Source organism: Penaeus chinensis, chromosome 13 (assembly GCF_019202785.1).
Source record: "Penaeus chinensis breed Huanghai No. 1 chromosome 13, ASM1920278v2, whole genome shotgun sequence".
Lineage (NCBI taxonomy): Eukaryota > Metazoa > Arthropoda > Malacostraca > Decapoda > Penaeidae > Penaeus > Penaeus chinensis.
The window spans coordinates 12,522,592-12,549,266 of record NC_061831.1 but is presented as its reverse complement, the minus strand read 5'-3'; the positions used below and the strand labels follow the sequence as shown (position 1 = coordinate 12,549,266).

The 26,675-nt window shown below is 33.8% G+C and overlaps 4 protein-coding genes across 4 annotated transcripts in view; 3 read left to right on the top strand and 1 right to left on the bottom strand.

The window, feature by feature from the left end:
• The first annotated feature begins 8,125 nt into the window (after nt 1-8,125).
• Nucleotides 8,126-9,593, top strand: LOC125031766. The gene is made up of 2 exons (XM_047622709.1): nt 8,126-8,486; nt 8,574-9,593. The coding sequence occupies exons 1-2, from the start codon at nt 8,229-8,231 to the stop codon at nt 9,204-9,206; spliced, it is 891 nt and encodes a 296-aa protein (XP_047478665.1). The 5' UTR covers nt 8,126-8,228; the 3' UTR covers nt 9,207-9,593.
• Nucleotides 9,594-16,931: 7,338 nt separating this feature from the next.
• LOC125031782 lies at nt 16,932-18,747 on the top strand. The gene is made up of 2 exons (XM_047622726.1): nt 16,932-17,296; nt 17,384-18,747. The coding sequence occupies exons 1-2, from the start codon at nt 17,039-17,041 to the stop codon at nt 18,017-18,019; spliced, it is 894 nt and encodes a 297-aa protein (XP_047478682.1). The 5' UTR covers nt 16,932-17,038; the 3' UTR covers nt 18,020-18,747.
• Nucleotides 18,748-20,966: 2,219 nt separating this feature from the next.
• On the top strand, nt 20,967-22,628 carry LOC125031871. Its single transcript, XM_047622861.1, has 2 exons — nt 20,967-21,309; nt 21,401-22,628. Exons 1-2 carry the CDS (start codon nt 21,049-21,051, stop codon nt 22,004-22,006), a joined length of 867 nt encoding a protein of 288 aa, XP_047478817.1. The 5' UTR covers nt 20,967-21,048; the 3' UTR covers nt 22,007-22,628.
• Nucleotides 22,629-26,239: 3,611 nt separating this feature from the next.
• LOC125031837 overlaps nt 26,240-26,675 on the bottom strand; it is a 1,220-nt gene continuing 784 nt past the window's right edge. The window contains exon 2 of the mRNA XM_047622809.1: nt 26,240-26,675. This exon is cut by the window's right edge and continues 322 nt beyond it. Within this exon, the coding sequence (XP_047478765.1) occupies nt 26,392-26,675 (284 nt within the window). The 3' untranslated portion in view covers nt 26,240-26,391.

The following is a 26,675-nucleotide window of genomic DNA, read 5'->3' as shown; positions in this document are numbered from 1 at the left end:
TTTTTTTTTTTTTTTTTTTTTTTTTTTTTTTTTTTTTTTTTTTTTTTTTTTTTTTTTTTTTTTTTTTTTTTTTTTTTTTTTTTTTTTTTTTTTTTTTTTTTTTTTTTTTTTTTTTTTTTTTTTTTTTTTTTTTTTTTTTTTTTTTTTTTTTTTTTTTTTTTTTTTTTTTTTTTTTTTTTTTTTTTTTTTTTTTTTTTTTTTTTTTTTTTTTTTTTTTTTTTTTTTTTTTTTTTTTTTTTTTTTTTTTTTTTTTTTTTTTTTTTTTTTTTTTTTTTTTTTTTTTTTTTTTTTTTTTTTTTTTTTTTTTTTTTTTTTTTTTTTTTTTTTTTTTTTTTTTTTTTTTTTTTTTTTTTTTTTTTTTTTTTTTTTTTTTTTTTTTTTTTTTTTTTTTTTTTTTTTTTTTTTTTTTTTTTTTTTTTTTTTTTTTTTTTTTTTTTTTTTTTTTTTTTTTTTTTTTTTTTTTTTTTTTTTTTTTTTTTTTTTTTTTTTTTTTTTTTTTTTTTTTTTTTTTTTTTTTTTTTTTTTTTTTTTTTTTTTTTTTTTTTTTTTTTTTTTTTTTTTTTTTTTTTTTTTTTTTTTTTTTTTTTTTTTTTTTTTTTTTTTTTTTTTTTTTTTTTTTTTTTTTTTTTTTTTTTTTTTTTTTTTTTTTTTTTTTTTTTTTTTTTTTTTTTTTTTTTTTTTTTTTTTTTTTTTTTTTTTTTTTTTTTTTTTTTTTTTTTTTTTTTTTTTTTTTTTTTTTTTTTTTTTTTTTTTTTTTTTTTTTTTTTTTTTTTTTTTTTTTTTTTTTTTTTTTTTTTTTTTTTTTTTTTTTTTTTTTTTTTTTTTTTTTTTTTTTTTTTTTTTTTTTTTTTTTTTTTTTTTTTTTTTTTTTTTTTTTTTTTTTTTTTTTTTTTTTTTTTTTTTTTTTTTTTTTTTTTTTTTTTTTTTTTTTTTTTTTTTTTTTTTTTTTTTTTTTTTTTTTTTTTTTTTTTTTTTTTTTTTTTTTTTTTTTTTTTTTTTTTTTTTTTTTTTTTTTTTTTTTTTTTTTTTTTTTTTTTTTTTTTTTTTTTTTTTTTTTTTTTTTTTTTTTTTTTTTTTTTTTTTTTTTTTTTTTTTTTTTTTTTTTTTTTTTTTTTTTTTTTTTTTTTTTTTTTTTTTTTTTTTTTTTTTTTTTTTTTTTTTTTTTTTTTTTTTTTTTTTTTTTTTTTTTTTTTTTTTTTTTTTTTTTTTTTTTTTTTTTTTTTTTTTTTTTTTTTTTTTTTTTTTTTTTTTTTTTTTTTTTTTTTTTTTTTTTTTTTTTTTTTTTTTTTTTTTTTTTTTTTTTTTTTTTTTTTTTTTTTTTTTTTTTTTTTTTTTTTTTTTTTTTTTTTTTTTTTTTTTTTTTTTTTTTTTTTTTTTTTTTTTTTATTGTTTTTACTGTTACAGTTACTTTGATATTCATTCACAATTAGTGAAAAAAATATTTTATGATTATGGGGACTTAATAACCCGAGGAAGTATTCTTTATAGTTAATTTGGAAACAAAATATGAATAACTTAATTTGACAAACGTGATAATGGAAAACTATGTGGAATGAATATGTTCATTTTACAAATTACAATGATAAAATCGGGTGATTTCAGATCAGAAGTTGTTTGTTACTGGCGCGCCGAAAGCCTCCAAGCGAGCCTTGTATCCGGAGCAGAACTTCTGCAGGAGGCGGAACCTTCGCGTCAGTTGCTGGTTCCTCTATTCAAGGCCATCCGACTCCGTGGTAGCTTTGTCGTGAAGATCATGCATCATTTATCATTATATTTTATTTGGTTCTTGTTATAACGATGGAAATAAAAATTATGATAAGAGAAATATTTGTTTTTTCTATTTCTATCATTATTATTCCTACTACTATGGATCTACTATACCCAGATATGCACGTGGTTTTAGAGAGGCATGTAATTCGATGTATGTGTAAATGACACAAGATGACACACACGCATACATACATATATGTACATGCATATATATATATATATGTATATATATAGAAATATACATATATATATATATATGTATATACATATATATATATTATATATATTGTGCGTGTATGTGTTTGTGTGTGCAATGTACACACACACACAACACACACACACACACACACACACACACACACACACAACACACACACACACACGAACACACATATGTGTATGTACGTTATACACATACATATAATATATATATATAAATATATATATACATATATATATATATATATATATATATATATATATATATGTATGTATAGATACATACATTTATTTACAAACACATACACACATATATACATATATATTCATGTATATGTGTGCATATACACACATATACATACATAATTAACATTCAAAGCAAACACACATTCATATATATACACACACGCACACCTATGTCTGTATTTGTAAGCTACAGCGAAACCATGTCGTATTATCCACCTTCTACGGTGCCGTCAGAAGCGGCAATGAACACGCAACTATCAGTTTCATCTTCTGTTGCACACAAGGCTGAAATGTCTATGAAGATGAAGAGTCAATGCCAACTTTGACCTGCATTTTCTGGTAGCCGAACTGTGGCTCTGGATACAGGGATCTTGGCGTGTCATTAACAAACAATTTCTGACGTTAGGTCATCTGACTGTACTTCATTTCAGGAACTGTACTGTGATAGCTATTCTCGTTATTTTTTTTTTTTTTTTTTTTTTTTTTTTTTACTATTATATGTTTAAATACATGTATCATTCCTTTATGTTTGCCATATTAAGGTATTTTTCAAATGAATTATGAAATCCTCATGCTTATGAAAAGTTGAAATGTTAAAAGGCATAACCATAAAAAAATCAATAGTAGTGATAATATTGCCAATAATAACAAAATATAAAAGTCAGTATCAAAGCAATAAGTATGTGATATATATGTATATACTAACACCATTATTTATGTAAAGTTAAATGATTATGAGTAGCACAATCACGCAAGCACACACCATATCTCTCTCTCTCTCAAAGTATATGTGGGTGAATACATGAGCATTTCCCGACCTAGAACATAGAACCCTATTGATAAGTTTCATTGTTCTGAATGGTAACTTTCTTTAGGTGAAATATATATTTTATAATATATGACCTCGTCTCTTCATGTAGAAGTAGAAAAAAAAAATTGATGGCTTACACAAACACGTAAATATATGTATGTATATAACACACACACATTTATATGACGAAGATGACGAGGATTCAGTGAAGCGAGAAGAGGGAAGTGCCAGTACAGGTTTGGATCCCGTTTCATGCGCTCCGTTTTTCTTCGGAAGGCTGCTAAACGTTAGTGTCCAAGTGCAACGAAATTCTAGATTACAGAAAAATCGAAAGAAATTCTAAAGAAATTCTAAAATATATCCGGCAAATGTTAATATGTATGCACACTTATAACACACACACATATATAATGTCTATACATAAAGAGAGAAAGACACCATAGTTCGGCCTGTTCATATTACATTGTTATTTTCATTATAATCCATCTTCATATCGGTAGTAAAAGCAGTGCCACCTCTAAGTGTGCATATTAATGTTATTGTTGGTGTTTAGATGCAAGTAAATACACATTTTATAATGTAAATGGTGTTTATGTAATAAATTTTTGAGTTCTATGTGCATCTATGCGTGTGTACCTTAATACTTGGAAATGAATGTGAGCTGCGATATTTCCCACGTCTTCTAATTATTTGCAGATGAAATTAAGCTCATGTTTATGAGAGAAAAGAAATGCTTATGCTATCCCGCTTCATCAGCCTTGACAGAGCATACGGGCCGAATGCCCCGCCAGTGTCCCAAACGAGGAGGAAAACAAATCACAAAACGTTTTCCATGCCGGTCATCCTATTTTTTCTATGAATGAGCATCATATATAATGAATATGTAGGAATATGTGTAATACCTGTATTTTCATTATTAAAACATTTAATTTGAGTAACACACACACACATATAAAAAATAATGCGTTCTCTAGCATTGTATCTTATATGCACACACAAATGTACAAATGTGTTTATATATCTATATATATGTATATATGTATATATGCCTGTACACATGTATGTATGTATGTATATATGCTTGACACACACACACACACACACATACGTGTGTGTATGTGTGTACAAGCATATAAAGGTGTGTGTGTATATATGTATCTATGTACATATGTATATATATAGAAATATACATATATATCCATATATATATATGGATATATATGTGGATATATATATTCATGTGTGTTCGTGTACAATAGGTATGTGTATATGTATATACATATATATACATATACATATGCAACATATATATACATATATATGTACATATATGTATATATACATACACACATATAGATATACAGTCTTATCGTATTACTGTCGTTGTCATGTAACTTCCTATCAACCAAATGCATTTTCTATTTTACGTTTCATGTTTTCGCTTGACCTTCATATAAAACACTTACTTTCGTTTCGATGGCAAATTTTATTCGCCAAAGGAATTCTGTAATGCAGGATTTTGTTTTCAGACATATGGCCAAGTATTACAAAAAGTTTAGTAAAAGAGACATTATCATTATCATTACATATACATATTCACATACTCCGTATATATATATATATATATATATATATATATATATACACATATATGTATATGCACACGTGTATATATATGTATGAGTGTAAATATATGTATATAGTGTATATATTTATGTCTGTATGCGTGTCTATGTATATGATGTGTTTCTGTTTGTGCTTGTATACATGTTTATGTATATCAAAAAAGTATAAACACTTAGTCGCACAGTCCTCATGGATTAGGCGACAATGTCCTTATTAGAAGCTGCTCGTCTCAGGAATGCCGAGAGCCTCCAATTAAGCCCTGTAACCAGAGCAGAACTTTTGCAGGAGACGGAACCTTTGTGTCAGTTGCTGGTTCCTCTGCTCAAGGTTATCCAGTTCCGTGCGAGCTTATTCGTGGAGATCGCGCATCTTCCTTCGGTAAATGGCTAAAGCTTCTTTGTTGAGGATGCGAGACCGTTGCTCTCATTCCATAGCGTTACTAAGGAACTGATGCTGATGCCAAAGTCGATAGTCTTTCCGCTTCTTTAAAGAGCCACCGCCAGATACACATATACACAAATACATTTTTTTTCTTCTATATACAGCCATTCATTCCACTGCAGGACATAGGCCTCTCTCAATTCACTATTGAGGATTATATGGCAGTGTCACCCTTGCCTGATTGGATGCCCTTCCTAATCAACCGCGGTTTGACTTCTCAAGGCGACATGTCGTTTTCTCGGGCTCGAGCCAGCAGTCAGAGCGCAGACATTTTTTACGACCGCCGCGACGGGGAATTGAACTCGGGACCATAAGGGCCGGAGTCCAGTGCGCTAACCACTGGACTATCTTATATTAAACTCATTTGGGTAGCTGGCCTGCATTACAGAATTCCTTTAACGAAATGAAACGAATAAAATATGTCACTGAGACGCAAGTAGGTATTGTATATCATAAGCAAACGAAAAGATGATATGTAGAACCGAAAATGTATTAGATGATATTTAGTTGCATGACACAACAATAGTAATACAATTAGACTGTACACACATACACACATATATGTATGTATGTATATGTACATATGCGTTTCCCAACCTAGAACAAATGAACCCTAGTGATAAGTTTCATTGTTCCAAATGTAACTTTCTATAGGTGAAATATATATTCTATATTATATGGCTTTCGTCTCTTTATATAGAAGTAAAGGAAAATTGATGGATTACACATACACACACGTACATATGGGTATGTATATAATATACACACACATTTATATGACAAAGATGACGAGGATTCAGTGAAGCGAGAAGAGGGAAGCGCCAGTACGGGTTTGGACCCCGTTTCATGCGCTCCGTTTTTCCTCGGAAGGCTGCTAAACGTTTAATCCAAGTGCAGCTGATGAAACATGAAGTCTATGAGAGAAATTCTAAAACATATCCGGCAAATGTCAATATGTATGCACACTTATTCGTCTGTATATATATAAACATACAAAACACACACACATATATATAATGTCTATACATCAAGAGAGAAAGACACCATAGTTAGGCTTGCTCATATTACATTGTTATTTTCATTATAATTCATCTTAATGTCAATGTTGGTGTTTACATACAAGTAAATGCACACTATTTAATGCAAATGGTGTTTAGGTAATAACTTTTTGAGTTCTATGTGCGTGTGTACCTTAAACTTGGAAAAGCATGTGAGCGGCGATATTTGTTACGCCTTCTAGTTATATGCAGATGAAATTAAGCTCTTGTTTATGAGAGAAAAGAAATGCTTATGCTATACCGCTTCATCAGCCTTGACAGAGCATACGGGCCGAATGCCCCGCCAGTGTCCCAACGAGGAGGAAAACAAATCACAAAACGTTTTCCATGCCGGTCATCCTATTTTTTCTATGGATGAGCATCTTATATAGTGAATATGTATGAATATGTGTAATACCTGTATCTTTATTATTAAAATATTTAAATTGATTAACACACACACACATATAAAGAATAATGCGTTCCCTATCATTGTATATTATATGCACACACAGATGTACAAATGTGTTTATATATGCATATATATATGTATGTATGTATAAATGTGAATAAATATATATACAAGCGCACACACACACACACATACACATATACACATTTGTATTTATGTATCTCTATATATGTGTGTGTGTGTGTATAAAAGCATATATGGGTGTGTGTATATGTGAATCTATGTACATATGTCTATATGTGTGTGTGTGCACGCACGCACATACATATATATAGAAACATACATATATATCCATATATATATGGATATATATATTTATGTGGATATATACTTCTCATTATATGAGAATTATGATAATGATGACAATAATAGCGATGGTGATAGTAGTGAGAAGGGTATTCATTATTATACTTCAGTTCAAAAAGATTAATTATCATTATCAACATCATAAGCATGATAACTAACATCCCCATTGTAAAATAATGTCTATATTTATGATAAACAAAAAGGTTAATTATACCACAGAAAAACAATAAAATATACATATCATACCACTCTGGGTGCTAAGTGAGTTTGTGTATATATACATATACACATATATACACACGATGGACTAGTGATTAGAGCGTCGGACTCAAAGACTGTCACAACAATCTTAGTTCAAGAGCCCGAGTCGCCGACTACAGGTAACGCGATCAGGGACCATCTGCCACTGTTAGCAGGTGGTAGATTTGGCTTTCAAGTAAGAGCACAGAGTGCACTCACTGACTGAACCACGCGATGCTGAGCAGAAGAACCACATCATGGTTAATGGTCAAGGATCACCCATCTAGTATAGACCCTGCTACTGAAGAGAGCAACGGAAACCTAATTCAGGAACTCTCCCTAGTCAATCAGTGATCAAGATTTCAAAGGAACTCTCGAAACAGCGTGAAGGATCTCGCCACTTGGCGAAAGCTGCTGGAACATCAGCAACAGAATTGCTGCGTTGTTCGTGGTCACGAGAGACACAGGCCATTGGTCACAGCTGATAAATTCTAAACTATCTGTCCTGGATAACGATAACGCACATGAACATACAAAAGATAAATAGGTATATATCTATATTCATATATCTATATATATATATATATTTATATTTTCCTTTGTATGTATGTATATCTTTATATATATATATATATATATATATATATATATATATTTGTGTCCGTATGTTTCCATGCGTATAGCTATATACATAAACACACCTACATACATGCATATATAAATATATATATATATATATATATATATAAGCACACACACATACAAATGCTTGTCAGGGATTAAATATGTATTGTGAATCACATGATCATTCTCTTAGTTTCACCATCTGCACTGGAACCTCAACGTTCAGCTGTGCAGTGCGTTTACAAGAAAAAGGAAATAGGCTGAACATGGGTCAAACCCGTGCTGGAGCTATCCTCTCCTCGTCAGTATAAATAGCACTATTTACTGAATCCTCGGCACTAACTCCAACAAGTGCCAGCATAAAAGACCATTCTAAGTCATCCTATCTGCCTTTCCAATATTTTCTACATCGAAACCAACTTCGCCAAACGTCGCCATGTCGGATTATCCAGCTCAAGATGCCTTCTACGGCGTTGTCGGAGACACCGATGCATATTTAAATGCCAGTTTAATATGTGGCACACAAAGCTCAAATGTGTGTGAAGATGAAGAGTACATTGCCAACTTTGATCTGGATCTTCTGGCAGCCGAACTGTGGCCTGAGGCGAGCGCTGCGGGAGCAGCATCCGATTCGACGTCTTGTGAAGGCACTTTCAGTGCCACATCTCTCTATTCGCAAGATGAGGATTTAATGGTACGTACCCGAGTTTTTCCATTGATAAAAAACTGTATGTGGCAGTCAACATTTGGAAGATAACTAACGGATCTATAATCTTTACAGGGTCTCGGTGCAGTCAACCCCAATGACTTGTTTAGCAGTGGGATGCAACCGCCATATCCATCGTCTCACACCACGGAAGGATATGTTCCTCATCAGTATTGCGAGCAACAGGCTACTCCCTCTTATTGTTATGAGCCTCAGTCGCTCCTTTCTCCGTATAATGACAATTTGGGAGAATCTTTTCAGCAAATGAATATTTTTCAGCCATATGACCAGCATTCTGGATATGCTTATCATAATGGCCACCAAATGGGTGTTCAGCAACTTCATCAACAATCGGGTATTTCCCATGACCAACAGTTTGATGACTTACAAAACCAAGGTGTAGCTACTGCTTGTGTGTCTAGAAGTGGCACTTCAAAGAAACGGAAAGGCTATCGACATCGGCATCAGCGTCAGTTCCTCAACAGCGCTGAGGAACGAGATCGGCGGTCCCGCGTCCTCAACAACGAGGCTTCAGCCATTTACCGAAAGAAGATGCACGATTTCCACGACAAAGCTCGCACGGAGTTAGATGAACTTGAGCAGAGGAACCAGCAACTGACACAGAGGTTCCGACTCCTGCAGAAGTTCTGCTCCGGATACAAGGCTCGCTTGCAGGTTCTCGGCGTTCCAGTGACGGACAGCTTCTAATAAGAACATTGAAACTTAATCCATAAGAACTGTATGACCAAAAGTTTATACTTTTTGACACTCGTACACACGCACACAGAAATATGCCACATACATAGACACACATGAAGTTAAAGATATACATATGATTATACATATACACATACACACACGTATATTTATGTATATTTACATGTACTTATAGTTGAATATTGTATTGTTTCTTTTATTAAACTTATTTTGCTAATTGGCCGTGTTTAAAAACACTACAGAAACGGATAAGACACGTCTCTAAAACGTAAGTAGGTATTGTATATCATAAGCAAACGAAAAGAAATGTGGAACAGAAATGTATTTATTTGATACATAATTGCATGGTACAACAGCAGTAGTAATACGAAGGGACTGCACACACACACACGCATATAAGCATGCATATAGGATTAAATATGTATATATATTTATATATATATATATATGTACATACAAATATATACATAAACGGACAATACCATGTTTAAACGCACTTCTTAAACTGCATTGTACGTGTGTACATATATATGTATACATGTATGTGCATATATATTTGTATATATGTATCTATAAATATATATCTTTATTTTTATTTATGTTTCTATATACACACACACATATATACACACATACATGCATATATATACCTGTGCGTTCGTGTTTATTTAGGCATGCATATAGTATTTAACGTATATGTGTATATATTTGTATTTATTAAAATATGTATATACATAGATATATATACATAGATATACCTAAACCTGTATATAAAAATCGACGTTTTATTAGTGTAAAGGTCTAATAGAGTACTAGAGTAAAACATGTATTTATGCCCATACATATGATATATAATCGCCGGCGTATGAAGCGGCTTACATTCGGCGATCGCTGTCAACAATGAAGTGGAAAGAGGAAGTGGAACCTCAAACCACGTTTCCTTGAAAATGTTTGTGTCGATGAGACGCCTCCGGATAGCGACACCACACACACATGCTCACATACACTCTCTCACAGATACACATACATATATATAAATAGATTGATACACACCTCTACACTCCATATACGCAGAGAGAAAGACGGAGAGAGGGATATGCTCTGCGTCTATTTTTTTCACAAAATCACTAGATATTCATTTATTGTTTTTACTGTTACAGTTACTTTGATATCCATTCACAATTAGTGAAAAATTATTTAAGGATTATGGGGACTTAATAACCCGAGGAAGTATGTCTTTATAGTTAATTTGGAAAAAAAATATGAATAACTTAATTTGACAAACGTAATAATGGAATACTATGTTGAATGAATATGTTCATTTTACAAATTACAATGATAAAATCAGGTGATTTCAGATCAGAAGTTGTTTGTTACTGGCGCGCCGAAAGCCTACAAGCGAGCCTTGTATCCGGAGCAGAACTTCTGCAGGAGGCGGAACCTTCGCGTCAGTTGCTGGTTCCTCTGTTCAAGGCCATCCGTCTCCGTGGTAGCTTTGTCGTGCAGATCACGCATCATTTATTATTATATTTTATTTGGTTCTTGTTATAACGATGGAAATAAAAATTATGATAAGAGAAATATTTGTTTTTTCTATTTCTATCATTATTATTCCTACTACTATGGATCTACTATACCCATATATGCACGTGGTTTTAGAGAGGCATGTAATTCGATGTATGTGTAAATGACACAAGATGACACACACGCATACATACATATATGTGTGCGTGTATTTGTGTATAGTCTATAGAGAGATACATATAAACATATGTGTATATACATATATATATATTATATATATTGTGCGTGTATGTGTTTGTGTGTGCAATGTACACACACACACACACACACACACACACACACACACACACACACACACACACACACACGAACACACATATGTGTATGTACGTTATACACATACATATAATATATATATACAGATATACACCCTATAAACAAATGTATACATACATATAGTATATATGCATGTATACATACATATATTTATTTACAAACACACACACACATATATACATATATATTCATGTATGTGTGTGTGTGTATACACACATATACATACATAATTAACATTGAAAACAAACCCATTCATATGAATATACACACGCACACCTATGTCTGTATTTGTAAGCTACAACGAAACCATGTCGTATTATCCACCTTCTACGGTGCCGTCAGCGGCGGCAATGAACACGCAACTATCAGTTTAATCTTCTGTTGCACACAAGGCTGAAATGTCTATGAAGATGAAGAGTCAATGCCAACTTTGACCTGCATTTTCTGGTAGCCGAACTGTGGCTCTGGATACAGGGATCTTGGCGTGTCATTAACAAACAATTTCTGACGTTAGGTCATCTGACTGTACTTCATTTCAGGAAGTGTACTGTGATAGTTATTCTTGTTTTTTTTTATTGTTTTTTACTATTATATTTTTTTAAATACATGTATCATTCCTTTATGTTTGCCATATTAAGGTATTTTTCAAATGAATTATGAAATCCTCATGCTTATGAAAAGTTGAAATGTTAAAAGGCATAACCATAAAAAAATTCAATAGTAGTGATAATATCGCCAATAATAACAAAATATAAAAGTCAGTATCAACGCAATAAGTATGTGATATATATGTATATACTAACACCATTATTTCTGTAAAGTTAAATGATTATGAGTAGCACAATCACGCAAGCACACACCATATCTCTCTCTCTCTCAAAGTATGTGGGTGAATACATGAGCGTTTCCCAACCTAGAACAAATAAATCCTAGTGATAAGTTTCATTGTTCTGAATGGTTACTTTCTTTAGGTGAAATATATATTTTATAATATATGACCTCGTCTCTTCATGTAGAAGTAGAAAAAGAGAATTGATGGCTTACACATACACGTAAATATATGTATGTATATAACACACACACACATTTATATGACGAAGATGACGAGGATTCAGTGAAGCGAGAAGAGGGAAGTGCCAGTACGGGTTTGGATCCCGTTTCATGCGCTCCGTTTTTCTTCGGAAGGCTGCTAAACGTTAGTGTCCAAGTGCAACGAAATTCTAGATTATAGAAAATTCTAAAGAAATTCTAAAGAAATTCTAAAATATATCCGGCAAATGTTAATATGTATGCACACTTATTCGTCTTAATAAATAAATAAACATACAACACACACACATATATAATGTCTATACATAAAGAGAGAAAGACACCATAGTTCGGCCTGTTCATATTACATTGTTATTTTCATTATAATCCATCTTCATATCGGTAGTAAAAGCAGTGCCACCTCTTAGTGTGCATATTAATGTCACTGTTGGTGTTTAGATGCAAGTAAATACACATTTTATAATGCAAATGGTGTTTATGTAATATTTTTTTGAGTTCTATGTGTATCTATGCGTGTGTACCTTAATACTTGGAAAAGAATGTGAGCTGCGATATTTCTCACGTCTTCTAATTATTTGCAGATGAAATTAAGCTCTTGTTTATGAGAGAAAAGAAATGCTTATGCTATCCCGCTTCATCAGCCTTGACAGAGCATGTGGACCGAATGCCCGGCCAGTGTCCCAAACGAGGAGGAAAACAAATCACAAAACGTTTTCCATGCCGGTCATCCTATTTTTTCTATGAATGAGCATCATATATAATGAATATGTAGGAATATGTGTAATACCTGTATTTTCATTATTAAAACCATTTGATTTGAGTAACACTCACACATATAAAGAATAATGCGTTCTCTATCATTGCATCTTATATGCACACACAAATGTACAAATGTGTTTATATATTTATATATATGTATGTATGTATATATGCCTGTACACATGTATGTATGTATGTATATATGCTTGACACACACACACATATACGTGTGTGTATGTGTGTACAAGCATATAAGGGTGTGTGTGTATATATGTATCTATGTACATATGAATATATATATAGAAATATACATATATATCCATATATATATATATGGATATATATATGTGGATATATATATTCATGTGTGTTCGTGTACAATAGGTATGTGTATATGTATATACATATATATATATACATATACATATGTAACATATATATACATATATATGTACATATATGTATATATACATACACACACATATAGATATACAGTCTCATCGTATTACTGTCGTTGTCATGTAACTTTCTATCAACCAAATGCATTTTCTATTTTACGTTTCATTTTTTCGCTTGACCTTCATATAAAACACCTACTTTCATTTCGATGGCGTATTTTATTCGCCAAAGGAATTCTGTAATGCAGGATTTTGTTTTCAGACATATGGCCAAGTATTACAAAAAGTTTAGTAAAAGAAACATTATCATTATCATTACATATACATATTCACATACTCCGTATATATATGTATATATATATACATATATGTATATGCACACGTGTATATATATGTATGAGTGTAAATATATGTATATAGCGTATATATTTATGTCTGTATGCGTGTCTATGTATATGATGTGTTTCTGTTTGTGCTTGTGTACATGTTTATGTATATCAAAAAAGTATAAACACTTAGTCGCACAGTCCTCATGGATTAGGCGACAATGTCCTTATTAGAAGCTGCTCCAGTTCCGTGCGAGCTATGTCGTGGAGATCGCGCATCTTCCTTCGGTAAATTGCTAAAGCTTTGTTGTTGAGGATGCGAGACCGTTGCTCTCATTCCATAGCGTTACTAAGGAACTGATGCTGATACCAAAGTCGATAGTCTTTCCGTTTCTTTGAAGAGCCACCCCCAGATACACATATACACAAATACATTTTTTTTCTATAAACAGCCATTTATTCCACTACAGGACATAGGCCTCTCTCAATTCACTATTGAGAGGTTATATGGCAGTGTCACCCTTGCCTGATTGGATGCCCTTCCTAATCAACCGCGGTTTGACTTCTCAAGGCCAGCAGTCAGAGCGCAGGCATTGTTTACGACCGCCGCGACGGGGAATTGAACTCGGGACCATAAGGGCCGGAGTCCAGTGCGGTAACCACTGGACTATCTTTTATTAAACTCATTTGGGTAGCTTGCCTGCATTACAGAATTCCTTTAACGAAATGTAACGAATAAAATATGTCACTGAGACGCAAGTAGGTATTGTATATCATGAGCAAACGAAAAGATGATATGAAGAACAGAAAATGTATTAGTTGATATTTAGTTGCATGACACAACAATAGTAATACAATTAGACTGTACACACATACACACATATATGTATGTATGTATATGTACATGAGCGTTTCCCAACCAAGAACAAATGAACCGTAGTGATAAGTTTCATTGTTCCAAATGTAACTTTCTATAGGTGAAATATATATTCTATGATATATGGCCTCGTCTCTTTATATAGAAGTAAAGGAAAATTGATGGATTACACATACACACACGTACATATGGGTATGTATATAATATACACACACATTTATATGACGAAGATGACGAGGATTCAGTGAAGCGAGAAGAGGGAAGCGCCAGTACGGGTTTGGACCCCGTTTCATGCGCTCCGTTTTTCCTCGGAAGGCTGCTAAACGTTAAATTCAAGTGCAGCTGATGAAACATGAAATCTATGAGAGAAATTCTAAAACATATCCGGCAAATGTCAATATGTATGCACACTTATTCTTCTGTATATATATGAACATACAAAAAACACATCTATATAATGTCTATACATAAAAAGAGAAAGACACTATAGTTAGGCCTGTTCATATTACATTGTTATTTTCATTATAATTCATATCAATGTCAATATTGGTGTTTACATACGAGTAAATACACACTATATAATGTAAATGGTGTTTATGTAATAACTTTTTGAGTTCTATGTGCGCGTGTACCTTAAACTTGGAAATGAATGTGAGCTGCGATATTTGTCACATCTAGTTATCTGCAGATTAAATTAAGCTCTTGTTTATGAAATAAAGAAATGCTTATGCTATCCCGCTTCATCAGCCTTGACAGAGCATGCGGGCCGAATGCCCCGCCAGTGTCCCAAACGAGGAGGAAAACAAATCACAAAACGTTTTCCATGCCGGTCATCCTATTTTTTCTGTGAATGAGCATCATATATAGTGAATATGTATGAATATGTGTAATACCTGTATTTTCATCATTAAAATATTTAAATTGATTAACACACACAAACAAACACACACACACACACACACACATATATACAGAATAATGCGTTCTCTATCACTGTATATTATATGCACACACAGATGTACAAATGTGTTTATATATGCATATATGTGTATGTATGTATGTATGTATAAATGTGTATAAATATATATATACAAGCGCGCACACACACATACACATATACACATTTGTATTTATGTATCTATATATGTGTATGTGTGTGCGCGCGCGCGTATGTGTATGTGTATACAAGCATATATGGGTGTGTGTGTGTATGTGAATCTATGTACATATGTATATATGTGTGTGTGTGTGTGCACGTACGCACATACATATATATAGAAACATATATATATGTGGATATATATTTCTCATTATATGAGAATGATGATAATGATGACAATAATAGCGATGGTGATACTAATGAGAAGGGTATTCATTATTATACTTAAGTTCAAAAAGATTAATTATCATTATCCACATCATAAGCATGATAACTAACATCCCCATTGTAAAATAATGACTATATTTATGATAAACAAAAAGGTTAATTATACCACATAAAAACAATAATATATACATATCATACCCCTTTGGATGCTAAGTGAGTTTGTGTATATATACATATACACACATATACACACACGATGGACTAGTGGTTAGAGCGTCGGACTCAAAGACTGTCACAACAATCTTAGTTCAAGAGCCCGAGTCGCCGACTACAGGTAACGCGATCAGGGACCACCTGCCACTGTTAGCAGGTGGTGGACTTGGCTTTTAAGTAAGAGCAAAGAGTACACTCACTGACTGAACCACGCGATGCTGAGCAGAAGAACCACATCATTGCTAATGGTCAAGGGTCACCCGTCGAGTATAGACCCTGCTACTGAAGAGAGCAACGGAAACCTAATTCAGGAACTCTCCCTAGTCAATCAGTGATCAAGATTTCAAAGGAACTCTCGGAACAACGTGAAGGATCTCGCCACTTGGCGAAAGCTGCTTGAACATCAGCAACAGAATGGCTGCGTTGTGCGTGGTCACGAGCGACAAAGGCCATTGGTCACAGCGGATAAATTCTAAACTATCTGTCCTGGATAACGATAACGCACATAAACATAGAAAAGATAAATAGGTATATATCTATATTCACATAATTATATATATATTTATATTTTCTTTTGTATATATGTATATATATATAGATATCCATATATATGTGTCCGTATGTTTGCATATACTAGTGTGTATAGCTATATACATAAACACACCTACATACATGCATATATATATATATATATATATATATGCACACACACATACATATGCTTGTCAGGGATTAAATATGTATTGTGAATCACATGATCATTCTCTTAGTTTCATCATTTGCACTGGAACCTCAACGTTCAGCTGTGCAGTGCGTTTACAAGAAAAAGGAAATAGGCTGAACATGGATCAAACTCGTGCTGGAGCTATCCTCTCCTCGTCAGTATAAATAGCACTATTTACTGAATCCTCGTCACTACCACCAACAAGTGCCAGCATAAAAGGCCATTCTAAGTCATCTTATTTGCCTTTCCAAAATTTTCTACAACGAAACCAACTTCGCCAAACGTCGCTATGTCGGATTACCCAGCTCAAGATGCCTTCTACGGCGTTGTCGGAGACACCTATGAATATTTAAACGCCAGTTTAATATGTGGCACACAAAGCTCAAATGTGTGTGAAGATGAAGAGTACATTGCCAACTTTGATCTGGATCTTCTAGCAGCCGAACTGTGGCCTGAGGCGAGCGTTGCGGGAGCAGCATCCGATTTGACGTTTTGTGAAGGCACTTTCAATGCCACGTCTCTCTATTCGCAAGATGAGGATTTAATGGTACGTACCCGAGTTTTCCTATTGACAAAAAACTGTATGTGGCAGTCAACATTTGGAAGATAACTAACGGATTTATAATATTTACAGGGTCTTGGTGCAGTCAACCCCAATGACTTGTTTAGCAGTGGGATGCAACCGCCATATCCATCGTCTTACACCCCGGACGGATATGTTCCTTATCAGTATTGCGAGCAACAGGCTACTTCCTCTTATTGTTATAAGCCTCAGTCGCACCTTTCTCCGTATAATGACAATTTGGGAGAATCTTTTCAGCAAATGAATATTTTTCAGCCACATGACCAGCATTCTGGATATGCTTATCATAATGACCACCAAATGGGTGTTCAACAACCTCATCAACAATCGGGCATTTCTCATGACCAACAGTTTGATGTCTTACAAAACCAAGGTGTAGCTACTGCTTGTGTGTCTAGAAGTGGCACTTCAAAGAAACGGAAAGGCTATCGACATCGGCATCAGCGTCAGTTCCTCAGTAGCGCTGAGGAACGAGATCGTCGGTCCCGCGTTCTCAACAATGAGGCTTCGGCCATTTACCGAAAGAAGATGCGCGATCTCCACGACAAAGCTCGCACAGAGTTGGATGACCTTGAGCAGAGGAACCAGCAATTGACGCAGAGGTTCCGCCTCCTTCAGAAGTTCTGTTCCGGTTACAAGGCTCGCTTGGAGGCTCTTGGTGTTCCAGTGACGAGCAGCTTCCAATAAGTACATTGACATCCAATCCATAAGAACTGTTATACCTTTTTCACAGTCGTACACACGCACACACAGAAACATACCACATGCATACACACACATACATACATGTATATTTATGTATATGTACTGATAGTACATGTATTGTATAGTCTCTTTTATTAAACTTATTTTGATATTCGGCCCTGTGTTTGAAAAAAAAAGAAAAAAAAAAAAAAAAAGCAATACAGAATTCCTTTAGCGAATTGAAGCGAATAACATACGTCAATAAAACTCAAGTCGGTATTGTATATCATAAACGAAAAAATGAAATGTAGAACAGAAATACATTTAGTTGATACATAGTTGCATAGCACAACAACGGTAATACGATGAGACTGTACATACATACACATATAAGCATATATTACTGACTCTTGTCACTGAGCTCTCCCTGGTAAAAACTTACCTGAAAAGTGTTTGTTATGGGTTAAGGGAGAATCTGACATATCACTGAGCGACCGGGAGGCTGGTTTTCTATGTCTAAGTTTAATGCCCATGATTATATATGTGTATATATGATTATATGTTATATATTTTTTTATTTTTTTATTTTAAGATGTGACCTGAGGTCATTGTACTTCATTTCAGGAACTGTACCATGCTAGTTGTCAGTTACAATTATTCTCGTTTTTAAAGATAAAATTATAATACATATACCATTCCTTTATGTTTGCCAAATAAAGTAATTTTTTAAATGAGTTATGAAATCCTCATGCCCATTTACGAATTAAAACGCTATAAACCATAACCATAAAAAATACAATAACAGAAATAATATCACCAATATAACAAACATAAATAAAACTCACTATCAAAGATATAATTACGTGATCTTATATATATATATATATATTAACATCGTTATTTCTTTAAAGTTGAATGATTATGAGTAGCACAATCACGCAAGCACACACCACATCTCTTTATCTCAACGTATATGTGAATAAATGCATGCGCGTTTCCCAACCTAGAACAAATGACCCCAAGTTTCAGCTTTATTTAGAGTAAATATATTTTTAATAATATATATACATATACATATATGATATATGAATTGTTGATAAACGGAAGAACAATCAACAACATAGCCTAGTCTCTTCACGTAGAAGTAAAAGAAAATTGGTGAAACAAATACAAACACGTACATGTGGGTATGTATATAATATATACACATATTATCATGACGAAGATGACGAGGATTTAGTGAAATGAGAAGCGGGAAGCGCCAGTATGGATTTGGACCCCGTTTCTTGTACTCTGCATTTCTCGTAAATCTACTGCGCTGCTGAACAATAAAACCCAAGTGCAGCTGATGAAACATGAAGTCTATAGGAGAAATCTTAAAACATATTCGGCACATTTTAATATTTATGCACATTCATTCGTCTACGTATATATATATATATATATATATATATATATATATATATATATATATATATATACACATACAACACATGTCTATACATATAGAGAGAAAGGCACTATAGTTCGGCCTGTTCGTCTTACTTTGTTATGTTCACTATTATCCTTCGTCATATAGGCAGTATAAGCAGTGCCATTACTCTTAATGTGCATATTAATGTCAATGTTAGCGTTTAGATACAAGTCGTATTTTTATGCGTTTTTGTCTATATAAGTAAGATGTGGATGTAATTAAACTTTCATATCTGAGAGAAAAATAATGCTTATGCTATCCCGTTTCATCAGCCTTGGCGGAAATGCCCCGCCAACGTCCGAAACGAAGAAAAATAAAAATTATCACCAAACAGTTTTTCCACGCCAACCATTCTTTTTTTTCTATGAATGAACATCATATATAGTGAATATGTACGGTATATGTCATACTATTTTTTTGCGAAAAAAATCAATTACTAAACACACACACATACATGTTTATATATAAATATATATTATATATAGTTATATATATATGTGTGTACATAAACACACACACACGCACAGAATATATAAATATTGTCACAACTGCGAGATTACTCTGGACCGTCGGGCTTAGGCCTCTCGCGATTGGCTCGTTCGCCGTGTGGGGAACGAGGGTATCGGCCTAAACATCGGCGGGACACCTGTCAGAAATTCAGTAGTTGTCCAGTGACTTTGACGTGTGTGCTTCTTTCCGCCATGTGACCTCGCCTGCTCCGCTGGATCCTTCTCCTGTCTATTTTGTAAATAGCCTGTGTTTGTTGTGTAAATAGTGCCCTTTAGCATTAAACCTTATGTATGTTTCCTCTGGTGTGTTTCCGTTGACCTGACCGCTCTGATTCTTTAAAACGAACCCTGACAAATATGTATATATATATATATAATTCATAAATTATATATACATATATATAGCTCTATACATACATATATGTACATGCATATATATATATATATATATATATATATGTGTGTGTGTGTGTGTGTGTGTGTGTTTATATATACAAATATATTCATATATACTGTATATATGTGTATATGTGTGTGAATGTACATTGTACAGCGTGTGTGTGGGTGTGCGTATTTACAAACAAATATATATATACAATGTACAAATATATGTATATATTGTATGTATTTGTTTTATATATATACACATACATACATGTCTATATATGTATATACATACAGAAGGATACATGCAAACATACACAAACAAATATATATATTATATATATATATATATATATATATATATATATATACACTTAAGCATGGGGTTGCATACGTATTATGAATTACCTTAAAATTCTTGTAGTTTCATCATTTGCACTGGAGCCTCAACGTTCAGGTCTGCAGTGCGATTACAAGAAAAGGATACAAGCTGAACGGAAGTGAAACCCGTGCTGGAGCTTCACTCTTCTCGCCAGTATATATAGTACTATTTACTGAATCCTGTCACTGACTCCAACAAGTACCAGCAGACGAGACCATGCCAAGCCATCCTATCTGCCTTTCCAAAATTTTCTACAACGAAACTAACTTCGCCAAACGTCGACATGTCGGATTACCCACCTCAAGATGCCTTCTACGGCGCCGTCGGAGGCGCCGATGAGTATCTAGATGCCAGTTTAATATGTGGCACTCAAAGCTCAAATGTCTATGAAAATGAAGAGTACATTGCCAACTTTGACCTAGATCTTCTGGCAACCGAACTATGGCCTGAGTCGAGCGTTGCAGGAGCAACATCCGACTCGGCGTCTTCTGAAGGAGGCATTTTCAATTCCACATCTATCTGTTCGCAAGACGAGGATTTCTTGGTACGTAAACAATAGTTTTACTTATTGATAAAACTAGAGAATGTACCGGTCAATTTGTGCAAGGTAACTAATGAATTTATTATCTTTGCAGGGTCTTGGTGCAATAAACCCCAATGACTTGTTTAGCAGTAAGATGCAACCGTCATATCCATCGTCTCACACCACAGACGAATATGTTCCTTATCAGTATTGCGAGCAGCAGACTACTTCTTATTCTGATCAGCCAGTGTTGCACCTGTCTCAGTATGATGACAATTTGGGAGAATCTTTTCAGCAAATGAATATTTCTCAGCCATACGATCAGCATTCTGGGTATGCTCATCATAATGACCTACAAATGGGTGTATATCAACAACCTCATCAACAGTCGGGCATTCCTTACGGGTGTGACCAACAGTCTGATGTGTCTGGAAGTGGCACTTCAAAGAAACGGAAAGGCTATCGACATCGGCATCAGCGTCAGTTCCTCAGCAGCGTTGAGGAACGAGATCGGCGGTCCCGCGTCCTCAACAACGAGGCTTCGGCCATTTACCGAAGGAAGATGCACGATCTCCACGACAAAGCTCGCATGGAGCTGGATAACCTTGAGCAGAGGAACCAGCAACTGACGCAGAGGTTCCACCTCCTTCAGAAGTTCTGCTCCGGTTACAGGGCTCGCTTAGCGTCTTTCGGCGTACCAGTAACAAGCAGTTTCTGATCTTAAGTCATCTGATTTTATTAAAATAAACACATTGCTTCATAATTATGTCTGTCAAATGAAATTATTCATATGTTTCCCAAATGAACTATAAATAAATACTTCCTCGAGTTATTAACTCCCCATAATCATAAGATCATTTTTCACTAATTGTCATTGAATATACAAATGGAAAGGACTAATGTTAACAACCATGATAATTATTACAGTGTGATAACGATAAGAGTAAAAACAATAATTGAATATCTAGTGATTCTTTGAAAAAAGAAAGAAAGAAACGCAGACGCACAGCATATCCCTCTCTCTGCCTTTCTCTATAAGGAGTGCAGAGGTGTATGTATCCATCTGATTATATATATAATGTGCGTGTGTGTCTGTAAGAGAGAGGGAGAGTACATGTGTTTGTGGCGGCGCTTTCTGGAGGCGTGTCATCGGTACAAACATTTCGAGGAAACGTGGTTTGAGGTAGCACTTCCTTGTTGACAGCAATCGTTGAATGAAAACGCTTCAGACGGCGGCGATTGGTTGGAAACGATGACGTCACCAATGCCCGATGCTGACAGCCTTTTCGCCAGCCTCAACCCAAACCTTATATATCACGAATGTAAATTCATATGTTATTAAAATTTTATTCATCACGATAAATATTTGTATAAATCTCTTTGAGGCAAAGTGTTTTGTAATGAGTATGATGCAGTAAAACGGACCTATTGTCGATAAGATGCGTTCGGAAGGCAACGGTTCATATATATATATGTATATATATATATATATATATATATATATATATATATGTGTGTGTGTGTGTGTGTGTGTGTGTGTGTGTGCGTGTGTGTGTTTGTGTGCGCGTGTGTGTTTGTGTGCGTGTGTGTGTGTGCGTGTGTGCATGCCTATGTGTATATATATAGATTTCCGTGTGTGTGTTTATACATTTATGTTTATATATACATAGATTTATATAACACACGCACACACACACCCACACACACACACACACACACACACACACACACATATCCTTCCTTTGATTATCCCACTACAAGATAAAGACTGCCTGGAACATTCCAGCTCATGAGCATTAATATTAGACATAGAAAACCAGCCTCACTTCGCAGTTGGAATGACTGCAGGTTTGACTCTCAAAACTCTTGGTCACTCAGTGATATGCCAAGGAAGTGATTCAGATTTCCCCCCAACCCATAGCAAAGGTAGTTCAGTTGCCCGAAAAATTAAGCTCTTACGAGGCAGAGCTGAATGTTAAAAATATGAATATAAACATGTATAGTTATATACATATATATACATACATACATATCCACAGAAAGATAATGTTAGATACCTATATATGCATACACACATACAAACACGCACAGATGTATAAATGCATATATGTATATATATATATATATATATATATATATATATACATATATATACATATGTGTGTGTGTGTGTGTATGTGTGTATGTATGTGTATGCATGTGTAAGATGGATTGTGAAAATAACAGAGCAATGCAATCATAGCGAATTATAGTTCTCTCTCTATGATTATATGTGTAGGCATAATATATATATACATATATATCCATATACATACATGTGTGTTTTTGTATACACACACACACATATATATGTGTATATATACAGAGAGAGAGAGAATAAATACGTATACATATATGAGGGCCAAATATGTATCCTAATTTTCCGTATGTTTCATCAGCTACGCTTGGGCTTTAACGTTCAGCAGCGCTGTACATTTATGATGGAAACGAAGCATATGAAACGGGGTCCAAACTCGTACTGGAGCTTCGCTCTTCTCGCCAGTATTGTGATATTCACTAAATCCACGGCATGTGTATGTGTGTGTGTTTGTGTGCGTGTGTGTGTGTGTGTGTGTGTGTGTGTGTGTGTGTGTGTGTGTGTGTGTGTGTTTGTTTGTAGGTGTGTGTGTGTGTGTGTGTGTGCATATATTATATATATACACATGCACACATATATATTGTTCATTTATGCACACATTTATAAATGTATATTATTCACCAATTTTATTTTACTGCTGCGTGGGGAGATGGTAGGCCATGTTTTTTTTTTTTTTTTCTTTATTAATATTTATCAACACGTCGTGTATAATTTCTGTTTTTATTCGACTGGATATATGGCGTGCCTAAAATAATGAAATTTATCATCACGTTCTTATTGAACTTTATGGCTGTTAATTATTGTTGTTATTATGCACTGTTCTTGTAGTTACCATCGTTATGAATCGATCTCACAGTTGTGTTTTTCTATAATTCAGCGTAATAACTTCAATAAATTTTCTGAAAAAAACTTTGACAAACTAGCATGGTACAATTCCTGAAATGAAGTAAAACCAGATGGACTCAGGTCGGATATAGCTTATCATTGGAAAGCGTGTACATTGTGGGTATCTTTACCATAGCATCAACATGGTAGAATGTTTCACCGTTCTACGATAGGAATCATGGCAATAATAAGATGAGAATAAAAATGGTGATGGTGATAGTGTAGTGAATCTCCAGCCAAGGGATGGAGGAACCTGGGGAATTCACGAGTCTCCCCTTTTAAGAGCAAATGAGGGCGCCCATGCCAGTGGATGACCGTTACGGGAAGCTGGGGAGGGGAAAGCTGTTGTATTTTTATGGTGTTGGCTGTTTTTTTATGGTGTTAAATATATTGATTATCTTGGATTTTATTCTCGTTTTCTTTTACCTGACAGCATAGGAGAGCACACTCTTCCTCATGGAGGATCGTATAATAATCTTTTTTTTTTTTTATTATAATTTTAATAATTCCCTTTACTTTTAAAAGATTCCTTTTAAATTAAACCACCTTTTTAAAGGGAAAGTGTATTTTATTAAGAGGGGAAGAAACCGCCCTTTCTTGGTAGCGACGCGACCTTCACCTCGTTTGACCCGAGATTCCCCTTATTTTCTTATCCATGCTTGCTGGCAGGGGTATGTATAGGTCCCGAACGGCCAGGTCAAGGGGTGGGAGAGCACGTTTTAGCCGTGAGGCGCTGGTCGCGAGGATGGCAACTAAGAGGCGGTGAGATGGCATGTTGGTCACTTTTTCACTCTTTTTAATGAGGTGATGTGCTCTCTTATCTTTATTTTTTTAGTATTTTTTTTTTTTTTTTTTTCGTTTTGTACATTTTTAGGAGTCCTTTTACTTGTATTCCAGTGTCCAGTGGTTTGCTCGTTTTTGGGATATTGGTGGATGATTCCATTGTTTAATTTGTGATTTTGATTTAAATGTTTTAGTTTTAAATTCCTGTTGTTGTTTTTTATGGCTCCATTGTTTCCCCTTTTAAGTAATTTGATTAACAGGCATCGACTATCCCTCAGATAACCGCCGTTACAGGCTTTGTCATTTTTTTTTTTTTTTTTTTTTTTTTTTTTTTTTTTTTTTTTTTACGTACATGTGGATCTTACAGTGAGTCTGCAGTTTTATCAGGTATTGTTTTTTATTTGTTTTATTTAAGATTGCCCCTTTTTACGTGTATTTGTGTTTTATTTTACCGGAGGTTTTATTTCATTGTGTTCTCGTTTTTTTAAATAATAATGGTATTGAGTTTTGCCTTTTGTTTGTTTGTTTTTCCAAATAAATATATCTTTCTATTTTAATAATAACTTTAATTTACTCTTATGATTTCACTTTTACGTTTTATAAGTTATACACATTTTTTAAATGATCTATATTCCTAGTGAGTGCTTTGGGCAAAAGACTATTTCGCTCATCTTGTTCTTTGTTTGAAATGACGCTACCAAGTATATAATACCGCACAAATGACAATTTGACGTTTGTCAAATTGTTCCGGAACACGAAGCCGGAGGTTTAGGTCTCGTTGGCTCCTACGGCCCCGCAAACTAGGGGAGGGAGACTCAGATAACCCCTACAAAACCACATTTCCTCGAAATGTTTGTGCCGATGAGACGCCTCCAGAAAGCGGCGCCACAAACACAGGTACTCTCCCTCTCTCTTACAGACACACACACGCACATATATATATAATCAGATGGATACATACACCTCTGCACTCCTTATAGAGAAAGGCAGAGAGAGGGATATGCTGTGCGTCTGCGTTTCTTTCTTCCTTTCTTTTTTCAAAGAATCATTAGATATTCAATTATTGTTTTTACTCTTATCGTTATCACACTGTAATAATTATCATGGTTGTTAACATTAGTCATTTCCATTTGTATATTAAATGACAATTAGTGAAAAAGGATCTTATGATTATGGGGAGTTAATAACTCGAGGAAGTATTTATTTATAGTTCATTTGGGAAACATATGAATAATTTCATTTGACAGACATAATAATGGAGGAATGTGTTGACTTTAATAAAATCAGGTGACTTAAGATCAGAAACTGCTTGTTACTGGTACGCCGAAAGACGCTAAGCGAGCCCTGTAACCGGAGCAGAACTTCTGAAGGAGGCGGAACCTCTGCGTCAGTTGCTGGTTCCTCTGCTCAAGGTTATCCAGCTCCATGCGAGCTTTGTCGTGGAGATCGTGCATCTTCCTTCGGTAAATGGCCGAAGCCTCGTTGTTGAGAACGCGGGACCGCCGATCTCGTTCCTCAACGCTGCTGAGGAACTGACGCTGATGCCGATGTCGATAGCCTTTCCGTTTCTTTGAAGTGACAC

Coding starts and splice junctions, on each gene's coding strand:
- LOC125031782 (XM_047622726.1), top strand. CDS start 17,039: ATGTCGGATTACCCAGCTCAAGATGCCTTCTACGGCGTTGTCGGAGAC. Junction 17,297..17,383: donor CGCAAGATGAGGATTTAATG/GTACGTACCCGA, acceptor TAATATTTACAG/GGTCTTGGTGCAGTCAACCC.
- LOC125031871 (XM_047622861.1), top strand. CDS start 21,049: ATGTCGGATTACCCACCTCAAGATGCCTTCTACGGCGCCGTCGGAGGC. Junction 21,310..21,400: donor CGCAAGACGAGGATTTCTTG/GTACGTAAACAA, acceptor TTATCTTTGCAG/GGTCTTGGTGCAATAAACCC.
- LOC125031766 (XM_047622709.1), top strand. CDS start 8,229: ATGTCGGATTATCCAGCTCAAGATGCCTTCTACGGCGTTGTCGGAGAC. Junction 8,487..8,573: donor CGCAAGATGAGGATTTAATG/GTACGTACCCGA, acceptor TAATCTTTACAG/GGTCTCGGTGCAGTCAACCC.